We start from the raw sequence: 23,286 nt of genomic DNA on the forward strand, positions 1-23,286 counted from the left end.
ATGGAATACTTTATGAGACATTTTTCTCAGAAATTGGCTAAATTATCATAACATGCAGGAGGTATTTCAATGAAGTATATGTTATAGCCCAACTGGATATTAACAATTTTGGAAAACTTTTTTAAAATGTGAGGGTCTCTAGAGAAGTTATTTTAAAACTGTGTTCCTTGACCACAGGCCCTTGATCATCCACATTAATCTTCGTAGGCTCATGGCAGTCTAAGTTATCCAACTTTCTGTGTAAGCCCACCAAGTTCTAGATTAAGGGTCTGCTCAATAATTCGGAGCATCCTAACCCTAATTTTCTTTAGTCATCAGGTTTTGGTTTGAAGCTCGTGAGGAGGAATTTTATAGCATCTCTTTGTATAATGAAGAGCCATTCAGTTCCAATATGTGCATCAATTCATTATTTGAAGGGCACTGTAAGAGTGTGTGCAAAATATTATGTGATAACAATGTCAGCTGCAGTTCTAAACCAGCCGCTACACAAGAATAGTTTCCTATTGTTGTGACTGAATATTGAGCTTTCCTTCCATGCAAAGATCACACCAAATTACCATTGCTGGAGAATTTTGTAAAATGTTTAGACATTTATTTTTGACAATGACAAGTGAAGGATGATGACAAATTATTTAGATTTAAATATCTAGTATGCTGAAAATATTCTGCAGTTCACAATATTGTTGAGCAGTGTTAATTGCTTAACATTTAAACTTTCAAAGAGAAAGTTAAAAACAAGAAGTGGATGTTATGATATCATTTCATTCTAATCAAGGCTTCATTTCCAAGATTTTTATCCTTAGTTCTGAATATCAAATCAGTTGTACTTGGATGAAATTTATGCAGTGTAAAATTCTGTTAAAGCCATCTTGCCAGGTGCAAAGCAAGATAAAAAGGTAGCTAGACTAGAGTTTCTCACCATCATCTCAGTAAAACAATGCCAATCCATGAATTGTTTTTGACCAGTTTATGGCTAATTAAGGTACAAAAGAAGAAGAGTAAGCATTTAGAAACTTTTATAGCATTTTTGATGTTGCTGTGACATCTAATTGTATGATTTTGTATTTTCTGAAATCATCAATTTGTGATGGATTGGTCATTTTAAAATTAAAGACCTAATCCCTCAATACAATAAGTTAAGAAGACTTAACTAAGACTAAGCCTTTGCTTCAAGGATGTTATTTAATAAAGAGGATAAAGCAAATGAGCTAATATCTTTAATGTCATACATTGCTTGGTAAGTCTAATCTAAAGAAGATAAAATAGAGTAAAACAGGAGGAAACAGAATTTGCTTCTACTCACAAGTACATCGAGAGTACATCTACAAATGGAACAGTTCTCACAGATCACCAGCTGAACACGAGCAGAAGGCCTGAGACACTTAAAAGCACAGGAAAAATCCCCACACAACCAGGTTAGACAGAAGAGAGGAAAAAAAGAAAAGAAAATTGGAAGGGACCAGAAACCTTGACAGGTAGCTGAAGATGAGAAGAAATCCCCACACTTAGAAAAGGCCCTCCCCTGGGAAACCAGCTGGAGCAGAAGAGGAGCTTGGGGGGATCAGAGGGGAAGGCAGCAGCTGGTCTGTGGGGGGCAGGGCCAAGTGAGAACTGCACGCGGGGTCAGCGCTGCACGTGGGGTCAGCGCTGCCCGCGGGGTCAGCGCTGCGGTCCTACACACCTGGTCTGAGTCTGTGTCTCCTAGTGGAGAGGGGGCTGATCGCTGGGGAGTGGGGCTTGGAGAGCAGACCCAGGCAGAGGACTGCCGTCGGCTGTGAACAGGGAACCTGACCGGACAGCAGTAAGGAGCTCCGCAACTGGGCAAGTTCGCTGAAGAAGCCCAAGACGCGGAGAAGCGAGGCGCCACTGTGGAAGGGTCAGGCTCACCACTGCAGTGCCTTCCCTTGCAGATGCACAGCTGGCAGAAGTGCAGAAGCCTTAGTCACTCAGTTGTGTCTGACTCTTTGCGACCCCATGGATTGTAGCCTATCAGCCTCTTCCAGCCATGGAATTTTCCAGGCAAGAATACTAGAGTCGGTTGCCATTCCCTTCTCCAGGGGATCTTCCCAGTCCAGGGATCAAATCTGGGTCTCCTGCATTACAGGCAGATTCTTGACCATCTGAGCCACAAGGGAAGCCGCAGATTAAATACCCACTATCAGCTTGGTAAATCCTGCATCTGAAGAATATCTGAATGGACAACAAATGCTTCCACAACTGAGATTCATCTAATTTTAGCAGCTGTGGACTTTGGAAGCATGTACAGGCGGGTGTTGGGCTAGGTCAGAGGCTGAGTTGCACCCACAGTACCCACTGCTGGCTCAGGGGCCTACCTAGAGGTATTGGAGTGCCTCCTGGGAGGTGGGGGTTGGCTGAGGTTCCCTGTGGGGACAGGGACGCTGACGGCAGAGGCCTCTGGAAAATATTCTTATTACTATTATCTTATTACTATTATTTTTGTTTGTGTCATTTTGTTCTGTTGTGGTGGTGGCGGTTTTTTATTATTTAATATTTTTCTTTTCTTTCAAAAATATTTAACATATGTTTTTTATTTTTCTACATTAACTTTTTGTTATGTTTTTTCTTGTTATTCTTTATTTTGTCTTGTTTTGATCTTTTTAAAATCATTTTTGTGTATTTTCTTTACGTTTACCTTTTTTAGTTTGCTTTCTTTCCCTGTTAGTTTTGTTTTTTAGTTTGCTTTCATTTTGGAGTTCTTTTGTTTGATTGTTCTCTTGTTTTCTGCATTCTTTGTTTTTTGTTGTTGTTAATGCTTGTTTGTTTTTGCTATTTGGTTTGAGTTTTGTTTATCTGTTTTCTTACTTTTTTTTTTCCGTTTTTTGCCGTGCTGCAATACTTGCAGTGTCTTGGCTCCCAGGCCAAGAGTTGGTCACAGTATCCAGGGTGGGAGTACCAAGTCCAGGATCTGGACCTGCAGAGAATTGCCCTCCCCCCACCCCAGGAAATGTTTATCCATGGTATCAAGATGGAATCATCTTGACCTGGTAACACCCAAATACCTGTGGGCTCCAGTGCTGGAGGCTCATGCCAACCAACCAGGAATACAGGAAATCTGTGACACTGCCCTACCCATCTGCAGACAGGCTGCCTGAAGTCCTACTAAGCCCATAAACCCACCCCCAAAACATACTACCTAACCCAGCCCTGCTTATCAGAGGGGCAAGACCCAGCTTCACTCAGAGTGCAGGCACCAGTCCCTCCCAGGAGGAAGTATACACAGGCCCATGGCCTAAATTCACCCACCAGGGGGCAGACACCAGAAGCAGGAGGAACTAGGACCCTGTAGTGTGTGGGAAGAAGGCCGGAAACAGTGAGTCAGACGCAATCAGATGACAGAGAAGTATTTTGCAGACAAAGGAGCAAGGGAACAATCCACAAGACCAAATAAAGGAAGAGGAAATAGGCAATCTACCTTAGAAAGAATTCAGAGGAAGGATAATACAGATGATTCAAGGCCTTGGAAATAGAATGGAGGCCCAGATGGAGAGGAAACAAGAAATGTTCATAAGCATCTAGAAGAAATAAAGAAAAAACTAATAGTAATAAATAATACAATAGTTGAAACAAAAAAAAAATACACTAGAAGGAATCAGTAGCAGAGTTACTGAGGCAGAATCAGTAGCAGAGTGACCGAGGCAGAGGAATGAGTGAGTGAGCTGGAAGATACAATCAATGGTGGATTTGACTGCCATGAAGCAGAATAAGACTGAAATAAACGAAGACAGTCTCAGAGGCCAATGGGACAGCATTAAAGGCGCCAGCATTTGAGTTATAGGGATCCCAGAAGAAGAAGGAAAAGAGAAAGGGTCTGAGAAAAACATCTGAAAATCTTACCGTTAAAAACTTCTTTAACACGGGAAGGGAAATAGTCAACCAAGTTCAGGAAGCACAGAGAATCCCACTGAGAGTAATTTTGAAGAGAAACACATCAAGACAAATACGGATCAAACTGATGAAAATTAAATACAATGAAAAATATTAAAAGCAGCAATTGAAAAGTAAAAATATCATACAAGGAAATCAGACTGAAAAGAGAGGGAAGACAGACTGAAAGGGAGGAAATAGAAAACGAGACACCATGCAAATGGAAATCAAAAGAAAGCTGGAGTAGCAACACTCATATCAGATAAAAGGCTGTAACATAAAGAATATTGCAAGAGTCAGGAAAGACATGTATATACAGGAAAGACTGTATATTGATGATGGAATCTATCCAAGAAGATAACATTTGTAAATATTTATAAACCCAACATAGGAGTTCCTCATGCTGAAGCTGAAACTCCAATGCTTTGGCCACCTGACGTGAAGAACTGACTCACTGAAAAAGACCCTGATGTTGGGAAACATTGAAGGTGAGAGGAGAAGGGGATGACAGAGGATGAGATGGTTGGATGGCATCACTGACTCAATGGACATGAGTTTGAGCAAACTCCAGGAGTTGGTGATGGACACGGAGGCCTGGCATGCTGCAGTCCATGGGGTCACAAAGAATCAGGCACGACTGAGTGACTGAACTGAACTGAGAGCTCCTCAATACAAAGGCAATCACTAACAGTTATAAAAGGGAAAATCAGCAGTAACACAATAATAGGAACGGACTTCAACACTCTAGTTATACCAATAGATAGGTCATCCAGAGAGAAAATTAATAAGGAAACACAAGCCTTTAATGACACATTACACCAGACAGACTTAATTGATATTTATGGGGCATACCATCAGAAAGCTACAGAATACTTTCTTCTCAAGTGCACATGGAACATTCTCCAGGATAGAGTACATCTTGGATCAAAAATGAAAAGCTTTGGTAAATTTGAGAAATTGAATTCTTATCAAGCATCTTCTCCAATCACACTGCTATGAGATTATATATCAATTACAGGGCAAAAAAAATGCAAAAATACAAAAACAGGGAGGCTAAACAATATGCTATTATATAACCAATGGATCACTGAAGAAATCAAAGAGGAGGAGACCAAAAAATACCTAAAAACAAATAACAATGAAAACATGATGATCCACAACCTATGGGATGCAGCAAATGGAGTTCTAAGAGGGAAGTTTATAGCAATACAATCTTACTTCAAGAAACAAACAAACAAAAATCTCAAATAAGTAACCTAACCTTCAATGTAAAGCAACTAGAGGAAGAACAAACAAAACACAAAGTCAGTAACAGGAGAGAAATCATAAAGATCAAAGCAGAAATAAATGAATGGAAATGAAGAAAACAATAGTAAAGATCAATGAAACTGAAAACTGGTTCTTTAAGAAAATAAGCAAAATTGATAAACCTTTAGCCTCATCAAGAAAAAGAGGGCAAGGACTCAAATCAATAAAATCAGAAATGAAAAAGGAGAAGATACGACTGACACCACAGAAATACAAAGGATCATAGGAGACGACTGGAAAAAATTATATGCCAATTAGATGAACAACCTAGAAGGAATGAACAAATTGTTAGAAGGGTATAACCTACCAAGGCTGAACCAGGAATAAACAGAAAATATGAACAGATCAATCACAAGTACTGAAATTGAAACAGTGATTTAAAAACTTCCAACAAACAAAAATCCAGGACCAGATGGGTTCACAGGGACATTCTATCCAACATTTAGAAAAGGGCTAACACATATCCTTCTCAAACTCTTCCAAAAAATTGTAGATGGAAGAAGTCCCAAGATCATTCTATGAAGCCATCAACACCTGAAACCAGACAGGGATATCACTGATGACCCTATGCCATGATCAAGTGGGATTTATCACAGAGATGCAAGGATTCTTCAACATATGCCAATCAATTAGCGTGAATTGCTAAGTCACTTTAGTCATATCTGACTCTTTGCAATCCCAAGGACTGTAGCCTGCCAGGCTCCTCTGTCCATGGGATTCTCCAGGCAAGACTGCTAGAGTAGGTTGACATTTCCTAATGTGATACACCATATTAACAAGCTGAAGAACGAAAACTATGGATTACATCAGTAGATTCAGAGAAAGCATTTGACAAATTTCAACACTGATTTATGCTGAAAGCTCTCCAGAAAATGAGGATAGAGGGAACCTACCTCCACGTAATGAAGGTCATATATGACAACCCACCGGGAACATCTTTCTCAACTGTGAAAACAGTGAAAACCTGAAAGCATTTCCTCTAGGACCAGCAACAAGACAAGGATGTCCACTCTCACTACTATTACTCAACACAGCTTTGAAAGTCCTAGCCATGTCAATCATAGAAGAAAAGTAAATAAGAGGAATCCAAATTGGAAAATAGGTAAAACTGTTACTGTTTCCAGATAACATGATACTATACCTAGAAAATCCTAAAGATGCCACCAGAAAACTACTAGAGCTGATCAATGAACTGGGTAAAGTTACAGTGCACACAGTTAACATACAGAAATAGATTGCATTCCTGTACACTAACAATGAAAGGCCAGAGAGAGATAGTAAGAAAACAATCCCATTTACTAGTGCCTCTAAAAGAATAAAAAAATGTCTAGGGATATACCTACTTAAGGAGGCAAAAGACCTATACTCAGAAAACTATAAGGTGATGATGAAAGAAACCAAAGATAACACAAACACAAGGAGAGACATACCATGTTCTTCGTGGGATCATATTTGTTTGGCATCTATTGTTGTGATCATATAGTTTTGATTGATTTCCATATATTGAAGAACCCTTGCATCCTTGTGATAAATCCCACTTGATCATGGTTTTTAATCTTTTTAATGTGTTGTTAGATTTGGTTGATAATATTTTGTTGAGGATTTTTGCATATATATATATATATGATACAGTTTGCTGTACAGCAGCAGCTAACACAACATTGTAAAGCAACTGTTTTCCAACAAAAAATCTTTCCCAGCATCAGAGTGTTTTCAAATGAGTAAGTTCGCATCAAGTGGCCAAAGTATTGGAGTTTCAGCTTCAGCATCAGTCTTTCCAATGAATGATCAGGACTGATTTTCTTTAGGATGGACTGATTGGATCTCCTTGCAGTCCAAGGGACTCTCAAGAGTCTTCCCCAACACCACAGTTCAAAAGCATCAATTCTTCGGCACTCAGCTTTCTTTATAGTCCAGCTCTCACATCCCATACACGACTCCTGGAAAAACCATAGCTTTGACTAGACAGACCTTTGTTGGCAAAGTAATGTCTCTGCTTTTTATTTTTATTTTATTATTATTATTTTTTTACAAGGAAGGAGTTTATTTTCACATGGAAAGATAAGGTGAAGGCAGCCAGTGTACAATGCAGTAGAGAAAAAAACTCCCTTGTTCTTTACTGCACCACTGTAGATGCCATGCTGCAGCTGCTGCTGCTAAGTCACTTCAGTCGTGTCCGACTCTGTGTGACCCCATAGACGGCAGCCCACCAAGCTCCCCCGTCCCTGGGATTCTCCAGGCAAGAACACTGGAGTGGGTTGCCATTTCCTTCTCCAATGCATGAAAGTGAAAAGTGAAAGTGAAGTCGCTCAGTCGTGTCCGACTCTTAGCGACCCCATGGACTGCAGCCCACCAGGCTCCTCTGTCCATGGGATTTTCCAGGCAAGAGTACTGTGTCTCTGCTTTTTAATATACTGTCTAGGTTGGTCATAGCTTTTCTTCCAAGGAGTAAGTGTCTTTTAATTTCATGGCTTCAGTCACCATCTGCAATGAGTTTGGACCCCCCAGAAATAAAGTCTGCCACTGTTTCCATTATTTCCCCATCTATTTGCCATGAAGTGATGGGACTAGTTGCAATGATCTTAGTTTTCTGAATGTTGAGTTTTAAGCCAACTTTTTCACTCTCCTCTTTCACTTTCATCAAGAGGCTCTTTAGTTCTTTTTTGCTTTCTGTCATAAGTGTGGTACTACGTTGCTATTTTTTTTAACGAGACTAAGACTGAATTTCTTTCTTCTTCATCTTTTGACTTTTACAGTGAAACATCTAAAGTTATATATATATATATGTATGTATGTATGTATGCATATGTATGTATATATATATGTATATATATATACATACCTATATATATATAGGTTTTGGAAGAAGTATTCTTTTTTATTTCTTTCTAGATAATATGAAAGTTAAATTTTTATTTCTTCTTTAATCCTGCATCAGTTTGATTTAAGAGCATGTAGGAGTCTAGAACTGATGCTGGTAGGGAATAGTCAGATTCGGGTCACCAGCTTCCTGCAATATGTATGTGAGTAGCTAAATGTTACATTTTAGCAATGTAACTTGATTTTAATAAAAATCATGAAATTTCAGCTTGGAAGCTATCCTAGAAACATGTAATGCATTAATTCTCTATAAAATCCCTAACAAATCTTTTTTGGGCTCTTCTGGAAGCATATGTGTTTGTTACACTGTCATGCTAGATCATGATGGCTCAGATGGTAAAGAATCTGCCTGAAACACAGGAGACCCCGATTCAGTCTCCCAGTTGGGAAGATCCCCTGGAGAAAAGAATGGCTACCCACTCCAGTATTCTTCCCTGATGAATTCCATGGACAGAGGAACCTGGTGAGCTGCACTCCACGGGGTCGCAGAGTCAGATACTGCTGAGCAACTAACACTTCATTTCACATGCTAGATCATACAATGTTTTGTCACAGTGTTTTCCTTTTTATGATTCTTTTCTTTTTCATAAACTACTAAAATCTCAAGATATTTGGAACTCATTATTCTATTTATTTCTTATATTTAACAGTAACATTCTTTCTTGTAATTACTACTCTTTAAAACTTGTCCTACCTTCTGGAGTCACAGTGAATAAATTCAGTACCTCTTCCACTAGATGGCCTTTCATATATTTGAATAAGTTAGCTTCCTCCCTTCCCAAAGGCTTTTCTCTCTAGACCAAGTGAAAGTGAAAGTGAAGTCGCTCAGTCGTGTCCGACTCTTTGTGACCCCACGGACTGTAGCCCACCAGGCTCCTCTGTCCATAGGATTTTCCAGGCAAGAGTACTGGAGTGGGTTGCCATTTCCTTCTCCAGGAGATCTTCCTGACCCAGGGATTGAACCCAGGTCTCCCGCATTGTAGGCAGACGCCTTACCGTCTGAGCCACCAGGGAAGTCTAGACCAAATATTCTTATTTAATTCAACCATTTTTATGCAGGGGTATTGCTTTGAGATTTCTTGGCATTCTTTTTTCTTTCACCTGTATGTGTGCCAGTTGGTTGAAATCCTTCTGAAACTTTACTGAAATATACTGAACTAAACATTTACAAAGATGTCTCAAAAGTAAAAGTCCAGTAGACTTGTTACCTCCTTTTCCAAAAGAAACTACAGTTCATTTAATGCTGTCGAAGATTGCATTAGCTTTATAGTAGTGGTATCACTCTCCTGGTTTATACTGAGTTTGCAGTTGGAAAAGCTACCTAAATATTTCTTACAAAAATATCTGGCCATAGACAAAGTGATTTATGCTATGGACCTTAATTGGTCATATTGATGATGCCTTGGTTCTCTCATTTATGAAATCAGGATAATATTAATACTAAGAGGATTTTTAAGACAATTAAATGACCATTCAGTAAACATTATCATTGACAATATTATTATTATTACTATTATTCCCATTTGACATCACTCCCAAATATTTTTATGTTAGTTTCTACCATGGTGAACATGTGCAGTTGATATATTTACCCTTGAAAGAAAACCGTTTATAAAAATTATAATTCAATAAATTAAATAATAGTAAAAATAAAAATATCAACTGTACAAGCTATGAAAAAAAGGTTCACTTACAAATAAACAATGTGTACCCTTTGACTATATATCACATGTGTCACTTAGTTGTTTAATTCTATTGGAGATTTGTTGATTTATAATGTGTTACTTTCAGGTGTACAGCACAGTGAGGGTTTCCCAGGTGGCACTAGTGGTAAAGAACATGCCTGCCAATGCAGGAGACATAAGAGACACAGGTTTGATCTCTGGGTCAGGAAGATTCCCCTTGAGGAGGACATGGCAATCCACTCCAGTCTTCTTGCCTGGAGAATCCCATGGACAGAGGAACCCGGCAGGTTACAGTCCATGGGGTTGCAGAGTTGGACATGGCTGAGCAACTACCATTTTCACTTTCTGAATATGAATAGCTAAATGGGGATATACATGGTTTTTGAATAGCTAAAATGCTAAAATGTGTACTTACTCAAATGTATTGCAATTTTATTCCAAAAAGACCCCAAAAGCAAAACTTGAACTTGCCATAGGCTGGGAATTATTACATAGCATTTGCATTGTATTAGGTACTATGAGTAACCTAATGTGTGTGTGTGTGTATATATTCTTTTTCATATATCTTACCCATATAGGTTATTGCAGAATGCTGAGTAGAGTTTCCTGTGCTTACAGTAGGTCCTTGTTAGTTATCTATTTTATATATGGTAGTGAAAGTGAAAATGGTAGTTTCCCAGTCATGTCTGACTCTTTGTGACCCTATGGTCTGTAGCCCACCAGGCTCCTCTGTGTATGTTAATCCCAAGCTCCTAATTTATCCCTCCCTCAGCATGTTTCCCCTTGGGTAGTCAAAGGTTAAATCTGTGAGTCTGTTTCTCTTTCATAAATAAGTTAACTTTTACCATTTTTAATTAATTTCCACATATGAATCATATCATATGACATTTGTCTTTCTCTGTGTGACTTACTTCACTTTGTATGATAGTCTAGGCCCATCCATATTGCTCTAAATAGCATTATTTCATTCTTTTTTATGGCTGAGTAATAGTCCATTATGTATATATACCATCCATCTCTGTCAATGGACGCTTAGGCTGCTCCCACATCCTAGATATTGTAAACACTGATGCGATGAACATTGGGGTGCATATATCTTTTTGAATTGTTGTTTTCTCTGGATATAAGCCAGGAGTGGGATTGCTGGCTCCAATAGTAATTATATTTTGAGTTTTTCTAAGGAATTTCCATACTGTTCTCCATAATGGTTTTACCAATTTACTTTCCCATCAGCAGCAGAGAAGGGTTCCTTTTTCTCCACGCCCTCTCCTGCATTTATCACTTGTAGACTTTTTGATGATGACCATTCTGACCAGTGTGAGGTAATACCTCATTGTAGTGTTGATTTGCATTTCTCTGATAATTAGTGATGTTGAGTATCTTTTCATGTGCTTTTTGGCCACCTATATGTCTTCTTTGGTGAAATGTTTAGATCTTCTGCCAACTTTTTAATTGGGTTGTTTATATCTTTAACATAGAGCAGCATGAGCCGTTTGCATATTTTTAAGATTAATTCCTTTTCGGTTGCTTCATTTGCACATATTTTCTCCTATTCTATGGGTTGCCTTTTCATTTTGTATATGTTTTCCTTTGCTATGCAAAAGCTCTTAAATTTAGTTAGGTCCCATTTGATTACTTTTGCTTTTATTTTCATTACTCTAGGAGATGAATCAGAAAAGACTTGCTGTGATTTATGTCAGAGAGTTTTCTGCCTATGTTTTCCTCTAGGAGTTTTATAGTGTCTGATCTTACACGTGGGTCTTTCATCCATTTTGAGTTTATTTTTGTGTATGATGTTAGAGAATGTCCCAAATTCATTCTTTTATGTGGAGAGTCCATTTATTCCAGCACCACTTGCTGAAGAGACTCTTTTCTCCATTGTATATTCTTGCTTTTGTCATATGTTAGGTGACCATAAGTCTATGAGTTTATCTCTGGACTTTCTCTCCTGTTCCATTGATCTATCTTTCTGTATTTTGTTCCAGAAGCATACTGTTATGACTACTGTATCTTGTGCCAGTGCCAGCACAACAAAATGATCACTGTCCCATTGATCTATCTTCCTGTATTTTGTGCCAGCACAATAAAAATACTGTTTTGATCACTGTAGCTTTGTAGTATAGTCTGGGGTCAGGGAGCCTGATTCCTCCAGCTCCATTCTTCTTTCTCAGGATAGCTTTGACTATTCAGGGTCTTCTGTGTTTCCATACACATTTTAAATTTGTTTTGTTCTAGTTCTGTGAAATATGCCATTGATAGTTTGATAGGTATTGCTTTGAATCTCTAGATTGCTTTGTGTAATACAGTCATTTTCACAATATTGATTCTTCCAAACCGAGAACATAGTACACTTTTCCATCTCTTTGTGTCATCTTCGATTTCTTTCATCAGTATCTAATAGTTTTCTGACTGCCAGTCTTTTGCCTCGTTAGGTAGGTTTATTCCTAGGTATTTTATTCTTTTTTGATGCAATGGTAAATGAGATTGTTTCCTTAATTTCTCTTTCTGACTTTTCCTTGTTAGTGTATAGGAATGTAGAGATTTATGTGTATTACTTTTGTATCCTGAAACTTTACTAAGTTCACTAATGAGCTCTAGTAGTTCTCTGGTAGTATTTTCATGATCTTCTATGTATAGTGTCATGTCTTCTGCAAAGAGTGACAGTTTTACTTTGTTTTCCAATTTTGATTCCTTTTATTTCTTTTACTTCTCTGATTGCTGCAGCTAGGACTTCGAAAACTATGTTGAATAAAAGTAGGGAAATGGACATCCTTGTTTTACTCCTGATCTTAGAGAAAATGCTTTCAACTTTTCACCATTGAGAATGATGTTAGCTGTGAGTTTCTCATAAAAGAAAGAAAGTGAAATCACTCAGTCATGTCTGATTCTTTGCAATCCCATGGACTGTAGCCTGCCAGGTTCCTCCATCCATGGGATTCTCCAGGCAAGAATACTGGAGTGGGTTGCCATTTCCTTCTCCAGGGGATCTTCCCAACCCAGGGATCAAACCTGGGTCTCCCACATTGCAGGCAGACTCTTTACCATCTGAGCCATCAGGGAATCATAGATGATCTTTATTATGTTGAGATAAGTCTCCTCTATGCCCAATTTCAGAAGCTTTTTTCTTATCATTAAAGGGTGTTGAAATTTGTCAAATGCTTTTCCTGAATTTATTGAGATGATCACATGGTTTTTATTCTTTAGTTTGTTAATGTGGTATACCATGCTGATTGATTTGCAGATATTGAAGGACACTGCATCCCTAGTATAAATCCCACTTGATCCTTTTAATGTGTTTTTAGATTTGGTTTGCTCGTGTTTTGTTGAGAATTTTTGTGTTATGTTCATTAGTGATACTGGCCTATAATATTCTTTTTTTTTTTTTTTGCAGTATCTTTGTTTGGTTTTGTTATCAGCATAGTGGTGGCCTCATAAAATGAACTTGGGAGAGTCCCTTCCTCGACAATTTTTTGGGAGACTTTCAGAAGGATAGGGGTTAACTCTTCTCTAAATGTTTGACAGAATTTGTCTGTGAAGTTGTCTGCTACTGGACTTTTTGTTTGTTGGAAGGTTTTTAATGACTGTTTCAATTTCAGTACTTGTGATTGGTCTCTTCATATTTTCTGTTTATCCCTGGTCAGTATTGGTAGGTTGTACCCTTCTAAGAATTTGCTTATTTCTTCTAGGTTGTCCATTTAATCGGCATATTAGTTGTTTGTATTAGCCTTTTATGATCTTTTGTATTTCTATGGTGTCTTTTGTATCTTCTTCTTTTTCATTTCTAATTTTATTGCCAATCTTTCCCCCAATATGAATGATTATTAACTAGCAAAATATGTTTAACTACATAAGGAGGATAAAAGAGACTGAAAAGCAGTATGAGAGGACGTAGGGAACAATTAACATCTCTGTGGCTGAAGGAGAGTATCTAAGGAAGGAACATCCTAGAAGACCCTCTTTCTCCTAGGCTAAGATGCACGTCTCATTTGGAGAGAGGTGCCCTCAGCCCTCTGCATGTCAGAGACGTTTGTTGAAGCATTGATGGTCTGGGGATGATGTGTAGGCACCCACTTTCTGGGGTGCCAGTGAGCTTCAGTGTGTGTCCTGTGTGGTGTGAACAGCTGTGCTGAAAAAGCGAGGAAGAAAACAATGGGAATTTGGAAAAAGAAGCCCCTTTCTCTTCAATGCCTTTCCATTCCCGCCATAAAGACTCTACTCGCAAACTCTTAACATGGTGCATGTATGCGAGTGGCTCAGCTGTGATGCCAGCTGTCAAAGGGAAAATGTCTACAAGATTCAGCTCCATTATCACAAAGCAGGAGAAAAAGGAGGTAGATTTAGAGCTAAGAGGCAAAAAATGGATACTTATTGGCAAAAAAGTTCTAACCCAACATGGTCCAACCTAACCGTAATGATCTGTATGTTCTAATATTAATCTTCAGGTCTTTAAAATTCTAATACAGACATTTTATTTCCTCACAAAGAGCAATAAAAATAAATACTGTAGTGAAAATTTCCACAGAAATCGAATACTCAATTGAAAAAATATCTATTGGGTGCTGCGAACACCCTGTGTCAAGAGGAAGGGTATATATATGTAGTTATGACTGATTCACATTGTTGTACAGCAGAAACCAACACAACATTGTAAACTGATTTTCCTCCAATTAAAAAGGAAAAGTAAACGCCTTGTGTTTTCAAAGCTCACAATCTTGTGAAATAGAGTCATGTATTGTCAATTGCAATATAATATGTTCAGATTGAAGTGTGTATAAGAAGCTGTAAGAATAAAGTCGACACATTTGAAATAAATTCACCAAAAACAAAAAGATATATAATATGCTACAGGATTTTGACACAGGTCTTCCTGGAACATTTTACTCTGAAAGCTTCAGTGTCAAGAAAATCAGACAAATTCGATTAAGTTCAAAGATGGAAGACAAGAATGATAAATGGAATAGAGAGGTTGGTTTGTGAAGGAAAGTCTAAGACAAATCTATGTATTAGATTACGTACATGACAAGAAAAGAGAAAAACTAACAAGCATGGGTCAGGTGTAAATACAAAAAACTATACTCAAAGAATAGCACAGTAAGTGGAATTTAGCCTAAGTCTACAAACTTTTTACTGGGGAAGAGACAGGGCCTGAGTTAGGCCCTAAGTACGGACACACATTCAACAAAAGGAAGACACCTGTGTTGACAAATGAGAGCTTGAGCAAAGTCCCGTGACAGGAAATTTCTGTTGAGCTGCCAGTTGGGCTAATGCAGAAGATTGTGGAGAGACACAAGAATACCTGTGTGTGAGAGCAAGGAGCCACTTTCTTCCACCCAGAGAGTAGGCGCTGGGAGAGTCTGAGTGAATAAAAGGGTAATTAGAGGAATGGTTAAAGAATGTCAGGAGAAGGAGCTGCATGTGGAGAGTGCTGGAAGGATGAGTCTGACCGTTACCTGGAGGCCGCGGGGAGTCACTGGGGGGTTGGTTGCTCTTCTCTTTTGTTTATCTTTTATATTCTGTTAAAAAAAAAAAAAAAGAATTGTGTCAACACGGTTTTGGAACTACATCTGTGAACATCCTTCCTATGGGAACACAGCATAGACAAGGGTAAGAATCATACCCCGTTTAAGATGACACTTCCAAAATCAGAATTCCTGTGTTAACCCAGCAAGAGAGAGAAAAATGTTTTTCTTTTTTTCCCTCTTCTTTCTTGTTCCTAGAATTTACTCTTCACACAATCCTTCAATTAATCATCCTTTAAATGTGTGAGACCGTAAGTTTGACTCACAATTAAGAGACCAGAACTCTTAAATGAACTGAGTGGATTGTTTTAATCTTTGAACTTCCTTGTCACTTCATCTTTCTAAGCTGTCAGGTCCTGATCCACAGTTAGCTAGAAATTTTATGAATGTGCCATGATCCTTGGGTCTCTGCCAGCCTCCTTCCCCATTCCAAAATCCTTGGTAGTCAATCTGAGTGTTTTGCCAATGCAGTGTAGACTTAATAGCTTATTCCATTGTTTTTGCATTTTGAATCTGTGTCTTTATGTGTATCCACCCCGCCCCCCCCAACACACTCCAAAGTAAATATACACATTTATTTGTACTCCTTAATGAAAATAGACAGATTTTTGTCCACATATTGTCTTAGCAAAATTATAAGTCTGTTCAACTGTATATACTATGACAGTGAGAAACCCACATCAGATTTTGTAAGTTAGAAGTAGAATCCTGTATGTATCTCTGAGGAAACTTTTGATCCACTGGGAACCTCAACCGTAGGGAAATTTACTCTGGAAATTCAGCTGTCCAACACTGTAACTTTTGCATTCACAACTTCTGTAGGTATTCTGAAGAATAGCTGTGATAAACAGAGAATAACGCCATAAAGTGTTGTTCTCCATAATTGTTCCACATTTTTCTACCGCTAAATCTTGTCATCTAGAAGGACTACCTTTTAACATTCACTTGTCAAATACCTATATCCCTTTTCAAGGACTAATTGAAAGATCATCTCTCTTATGAAACCTTGCCCGAGTCCTTGTCCTCCTTACATCCTATTTCTTCTGCCTATAAGCCCTCATAGTAGTTTTACTTTTTATTTTAACATTCATCAAATTTGACTTTGAATTATGTACATCTGTGTATTTGCCTGTCCCTTAAACTTTGATATTCCTTGAGGTTAGAAGCCATGCTCTGCTGATATGATATCATTATTCACAATTCCCAATATTGTATTTAAAATAAATTTCAGTAATCGATTATTTGATTTAATGTTTGATTTAAATTATTTATTATTTGATTTAAATGATTTATTATTTGATTTAAATTATTTGATTTAATTTATGAATCCAGATATAGTAATTGAGAAGTCTTCAATCATTATTTGTAGGATGTCTGCTAATAAACAACTAAAATGCTCCTTCCTTGTGTTAAGAAGCTTATTAATATTCTTAAGATTATATTTTAATGACACTCTATGATAAAAAATAAAAAGTACTTCTGTATATTAGTCTACTCATATGAAACTGGTTTTACGAATTCAAAAGGGGTATATAACGTGGACCACAAATATTGCAAACCCAGTGAATTATGATTTCTTCTTCTATAAATGAAACAGTTTCAGTGAAATTCCAGGAAAGTTACTAGGTCTCATTTAATCTCCAATAAAGAAAGAAAGAGTGTGAGTGTGCAACTCTAAACAATCATTTTACCAATTCCTATTTCCCATTAAATTTCTAAGGGGTCTGAGCAAATAGAATAAAGGTACATTGAGAGGTAGAATAAATGTTGTAAATGTGTACAAGATTGTAAATTTCAAATATAAACTGTGTTAAACTCAAAGATATTGTTTCACTTTTCTAGAAAGTCAAGTACTTGCCCTTTGTCACTGACCATGCCCCCAAATGACAAAACCATTTTCAATCACTGGAATTAACTTCCTCCTAGACAGTGCCCTAAACATCTCTTTTATTCTCATTTTTATTTCAATGGCCTAAGAACCAGATTGTCACACCAAACTACCACAATGAAAGTGGCCAAAGTTCCTCGTCTAAAAGCCAAAATATGTGAAATAGATCGCCAGCCCAGGTTCAATGCATGAGACAGGGTGCTCAGGGCTGGTGCACTGGGATGACCCTGAGGGATGGGATGGGAGGGAGGTGGGAGGGGGTTCAGGATGGGGACACATGTACACCCGTGGCTGATTCATGTCAATGTATGGCAACAACCACCACAATATTGTAAGTAATTAGCCTCCAATTAAAATAAATTAATTAATTTACAAAAAAAAAAAGTCAAAATAGATTAACTCATGAGCATAACAGCATCACTCCTGGCTTGTATCAGGGAAAGGGGATCTTTTCTAATGTAAAAGATAAGCTTTTCCTGGCACCACAATTCTAGGGTACATAAGATACTTACAGTGCTGGATATGACTCCTGGAAATGTCACTTTTTGACAGCTGATTTCAAATAGAGATTCATACAGAAAGAAAAAAGAAGGGATTTTTTATGAGGGAGACTCTGTGAGAGGAAACAAAAAGATAAAGAAGAATTGCGAGCAGGAGGAATACTGCGGAAGGCCCGTGGCAACCACAGATCAGACCTGCCCTTTTCATCTCCTTGAATCTCTTCCTCTTCCTTAGAAACCAGCTTAATTTTACAGCTTAGGCCCTGACCCAACGACAGCCATGGCACTTTTGCAAAAAGTCCAAACCATTAAGGCAAAAGCAGCCTTGTCAAGATTACACAGAACTGTTTGTACATTTTATTTCATTTTTAACTTGACAGGTGAAATTGAGTTTATGACGGCAGACAGTGCAACTTGGGGATCAAACAGTTTAGGGTACTTAGCTCTAATTTGTCCTTGCAAATATGCATCACCAGTCAGAACTTAACAAAAAGTAAGCAGATTAGACAAGATAATTTAAGCATCAACTGAGAAAAATAAAAATGAACACTTTTTTCTCATGCACTCTTCAATTTCCAGAAGGTTGGTAAATTATTGAGGTATTTCTTAAAGATATTAGAATTATGAGTAGAATCATCACTGACATTCACATTAGTAACACGTCATATTTTCATCTTACTCTACTCTCTGATATTATAATATTTTTAAAAAGAGTTTCAGAATAAAAGATGAAACAATTTAGCTACATATTCTCTCTATTCAGTCACATCAGAAAATATTGAGAATCTTCACCATGTGACAACTATTGTCCCATCAAACAATAGCTATTTAAAGCATCTAAAATGTCTATCACCATGTCTGATACTTAAGTTAATATCAAATTTATCTATTCAAGTAAATAACTTCTCAACATTATATAATTGTTATCATTGGTACCATTAACACCATTATCATGGTATTGTTTAATTTCAAAGATAGTTCCCAGGTCCTTAAGAAAGACAAGGCATGAGACTGGGAGAAAGTTTACACATGTGAGTGGCAGAGAATTTACAACTACAATTTACAGAGTGTTCTAAAGTAAATGCTCTAACAAAAGAGAGGTCAGAGGCCCATGTTCAGGAAGAAATCTGCCTATAGTTTAGTCAAGATGGACAAGATATCAAGGACCATCTTAGTCACCACTAGACTGTGAGATTTGTGAGCAAAAAAGAAACTATTTCACTTCTAAACCTAAGTGCCTAATATAGTTCCTGACTGTAGGTCCTTAATCACATTTTGGTAAAGGAGCACATCAATGACTATGCTAGAATACTAGAATACTTATCTGTGTTATTTAGGGTATTTAATATCCCTAGGCCTTAGTGTCCTATAAAATTGGAGTAATATTCTATACCTTATAGGCTACTGTTAAGGCTAAATCAGGTTATGTATGGAAAGGCACCAAGAATATTGTTTCAATAACTAGAATGTTTCTCTCCTCAGGTACCATGCTTCATAAACTACGCTTCAACAAAATTCTTAAAATGATGTACTGCTTTAATTGTCTTTTCTTTTTTCTTTGCTTTGGCTGGTAGAAAACTCTTTTGTGTGTCCAGACTTGAATGCTATTATACATATATTAGTATTCAACCGAAGTATTCTCTTTCCCCAGCTTTGTTGAGGTATAATTGACATAGAACATTGTGCAAGTTTAAGGTATACGAGATATTAATTTGACACACGTACATACCATGAAATTATTACCACCATAGAGTTAGTTAACAGGTCCATCACAACCCAAAATTATCACTTCCTAAGGTGTCTGTGATAAACTGAATGGGTAAAGAAGATGTGGTATGTATATATAATGGAATATTATTCAGCACAACAAAGAAGAAAATCTCATCATTAATGAAAACATGGCGGACCTTGAGAGCATTATGCTAAGTGAAATAATTCATAGAAAGACAGATCCTACATGGTGTCACTTATATGTGGAATCTGAAAAAGCTAGACTCATAGAAACAGTAAAATGGTGACTAGCTGGGCCTGGAGGTGAAGGTGTGTCGGTCAAAGGACACAGACTTTCAGTTGTAAGATCAATAAGTTGTGGAGCTCTACCAACATGCTCTTAAAAATAATCAAGCCTAAGAGACAACAGTGATTACTTATGACAAACGTGTATGAAAGTAGCATAACCTTAGACTCGAGATGTTCAAAATTTTGGCTAAGATGCCATCTTATCTCTTCACAATGAAAATTATATGCACTGCTATATCAGGAAAGTTTTGGGGTGAAATTTATCCCTTGAACTTGATGATAACCAATAGGTTGTCTTTAAAACCCCTTGACTCAATGCCATAGTTGAGTCTAACACCAGTAATAGCAACTAAAGCATAAAACATTATAACTTGAACAATCTGCAACTGTGGGACCAAAGTGGCTACTTTTGTTCCGACTGCTTTGGCAGTCTCTCATTGTCTTCTTTGGCTACAGAGGTGGATAAACAGCAGCGTTGCTCTGGTTAGACAATGTTCGGTCCTCCATCTAGACGTTCACATGGAGTAGGTTTCTACTCTACATTTCAGAACTTGGGTTCAAACTCAGGGTGTTCAGTCAGGCTGTGTTGGACAGGAACCAACCCTACCTGATAAGCCAGCTGTGCTAGGTCAGTACCCCTGCGCTGCACATAATGAGTATGAAGACAAATACGTAATCTACCCTGAAAACCACGAATGACAAGCCCTCTCAATTTTCCTAACAAAAGAAAAGTTGTGAAGGACCATTAAATTGATATTTGGGGAATATAAAATTACTTGCCTGTTGTATGGTGGTTAGATACAAAATTACCATATGACTCATAAATTCTACTTTGAGGTATATACTCAAAAGGGATGAAAGTAGGAGCCCCCCCGAAAATGGTTGCTAACCAAAGGTCACAGTAGGATTACTCACAACAGCCAGGAGATGGAAACAATTCAGATTCTATCAACAAATGAATAGATAAACAAAAATTACACACACACACACACACACACACACACACACACACACACACAAAGGGGAGAATTATTCAGGCATAAAAAGGGATTGAAATTCTGATATAGAACATAGATAAGCCCTGAAGAATTACACTAGGTAAAACAAGCCAAGCAAAAAAGGACAAACAGTATATGATTCCACTTACATGTGGTACCTAGAATAGACAATTCACAGCTATAGTAAGTGGAATAGCAGTCACTAAGGCTTGGTGAAGGGGCAAGGGAGTGAGAGAATGAGGAAATATTGTTTAATGGGCACAGAGTTTCTGTTTGAGATGATAAAAAATTTTGGAAATGGTTAATTGCACAACATTGCCATTGAATTTTGACATTTAAAATTGACTTAAAAAGATCAGAAAAGTAAATTTAGTTATGCATATTTTATAACAGTAAAATAAATGAATATTAAAAATGATTACGCCCCTGTAATCCCCTGTAATCACCTGACCCACCTCTTGAGAAACCTGTATGCAGGTCAGGAAGCAACAGTTAGAACTGGACATGGATCAACAGACTGGTTCCAAATAGGAAAAGGAGTACGTCAAGGCTGTATATTGTCACCTTGGTTACTTAACTTATATGCAGAGTACATCATGAGAAACGCTGGACTGGATGAAGCACAGAATGGAATCGAGATTGCTGGGAGAAATATCAATAACCTCAGATATGCAGATGACACCACCCTTATGGCAGAAAGTGAAGAAGAACTAAAGGGCCTCTTGATGAAAGTGAAAGAGGAGAGGGAAAAAGTTGGCTTAAAGCTCAACATTCAGAAAACTAAGATCATTGCACCTGGTCCCATCACTTCATGGGAAATAGATGGGGAAACAATGGAAATAGTGGCTGACTTTATTTTGGGGGGCTCCAAAATCACGGCAGATGGTGATTGCAGCCATGAAATTAAAAGACGCTTACTCCTTGGAAGGAAAGTTATGACCAACCTAGACAGCATATTAAAAAGTAGAGACATTACTTTGCCAACAAAGGTCTGTCTAGTCAAGGCTGTGATTTTTCCAGTGGTCATGTATGGATGTGAGGGTTGGATTATAAAGAAAGCTGAGCGCTGAAGAATTGATGCTTTTGAACTGTGGTGTTAGAGAAGACTCTTGAGAGTCCCTTGAACTGCAAGGAGATCCAACCAGTCCATCCTAAAGGAGATTAGTCCTGAGTGTTCATTGGAAGGACTCATGTTGAAGCTGAAACTCCAGAACTTTGGCCACCTGATGCGAAGAGCTGACTCATTTGAAAAGACCCTGATGCTGGGAAAGATTGAGGGTCTTTTCAAATGAGGGCAGGAGGAGAAGGGAACGATGGAGGATGAGATGGTTGGATGGAATCACCGACTCAATGGACATGAGTTTGGGTAAACTCCGGGAGTTGGTGATGGACAGGGAGGCCTGGCGTGCTGGGATTCATGGGGTCATAAAGAGTCAGACACGACTGAGTGACTGAACTAAACTTCCAGGCTGAGGAAGGTTGCATGGTGATGAAAAACAGCTCCAGATATGGATTCAGAGGTCTTTTCCTCCAGTCTCAGCCCTGTCACTTACTAGATATAAAATTTGAGCTAGCCACTGAGGTCCCTTGCACTTTAATTTTTTCCAGTTATAATAACCAATAGAGCTGTTTTGAGAGCTTAAAATTATTAATAAAGGGTAATAGTGCATATAAAGTGTTTGGTAAACTCTAACAATTATATAAGTGGATGGGGAAATTTTTATTATACATTCATTTAAGGAGCTTAGTAATAATCTTATCCCTGAAATGTACTTATTAACTCTTCTTTAAGTGCCCTGCAATATTGTTATTGTTGGTAAGACTCAAAATTTCTTTTTTGTTAATTTTTCTCTACATCAAGTACTGAATAGCAAGTTTTTAGAATAAAAAGAAAATGCTGAATTTCTGAGGAAACCCCATTTGTATTTACTTTTCTTACATTAAACTTTTCCATTTATATTATTTCTATATCATTTGTTTATTGTTTATTTAGCCTCATTATACATAGCTTAGGAAGAAGGAATAGCTATATTATATCTTGTTTGGGGACAAATGGTTCTACAAGTATTACAAGTATTTAAAAAGATAATTTTGCTTTCTGTTCTTATCTTCATTCCAAAACAACTCAATCCATTATCGGTGTTTACATTATCAAACATATAATAAGAATTTGACATGGCATTATATCCAACTGGACACTATCTTGTAAAGTCCTTTGGATACATAATTACATTGGAAAATAAATATGCAAAGGTAATATAAATTTATTGCCCTTACATTATAGATTAATACCAAAATTACTGTGATGTCAACAACTAATTTCTTGTTTCCCTCCTCAGTGGCTATGTCTTTGACTATGATTACTACAGAGATGATTTCTACAATCGGTATGTAAATTTCTCATCCTTGTTTCCCTTTAATTGAAATTATCTTTTAACTCTTCTGTACCATTCATTCACAGATATTATTGACTAATACATTTAAATGATATTTTACAGTAACAAAATAAGTCTCAATAAAATATAAGATGGACAGATTTTCATCTTTTGATTGTACCTACTGCAGTATAGAAGATCTTGGGCTTTTAGACTTTGGTGATGCTTA

The 23,286-nt window shown here is 37.5% G+C and overlaps 1 protein-coding gene across 21 annotated transcripts in view; it reads left to right on the forward strand.

Annotated features, from left to right (window-relative positions):
- RALYL (RALY RNA binding protein like) overlaps nt 1-23,286 on the forward strand; it is a 548,770-nt gene that overhangs the window by 433,456 nt on the left and 92,028 nt on the right. For 20 of the 21 annotated variants that reach the window (XR_014055712.1, XM_081496753.1, XM_081496765.1 and 17 more), the window contains one exon: nt 23,022-23,069. The exons of the other annotated variant lie outside the window; for it this stretch is intronic. Coding sequence is in view for 19 of the 20 variants with exons in the window: in XM_081496753.1 (XP_081352879.1) it covers nt 23,022-23,069 (48 nt within the window). In the remaining variant the exon portion in view is untranslated. The remainder of the gene's footprint in view (nt 1-23,021; nt 23,070-23,286) is intronic. 21 annotated transcript variants of the gene reach the window in all.

The sequence above is a fragment of the Giraffa tippelskirchi genome, chromosome 6, assembly GCF_054371585.1.
Source record: "Giraffa tippelskirchi isolate mGirTip1 chromosome 6, T2T-mGirTip1v1.2.pri, whole genome shotgun sequence".
Lineage (NCBI taxonomy): Eukaryota > Metazoa > Chordata > Mammalia > Artiodactyla > Giraffidae > Giraffa > Giraffa tippelskirchi.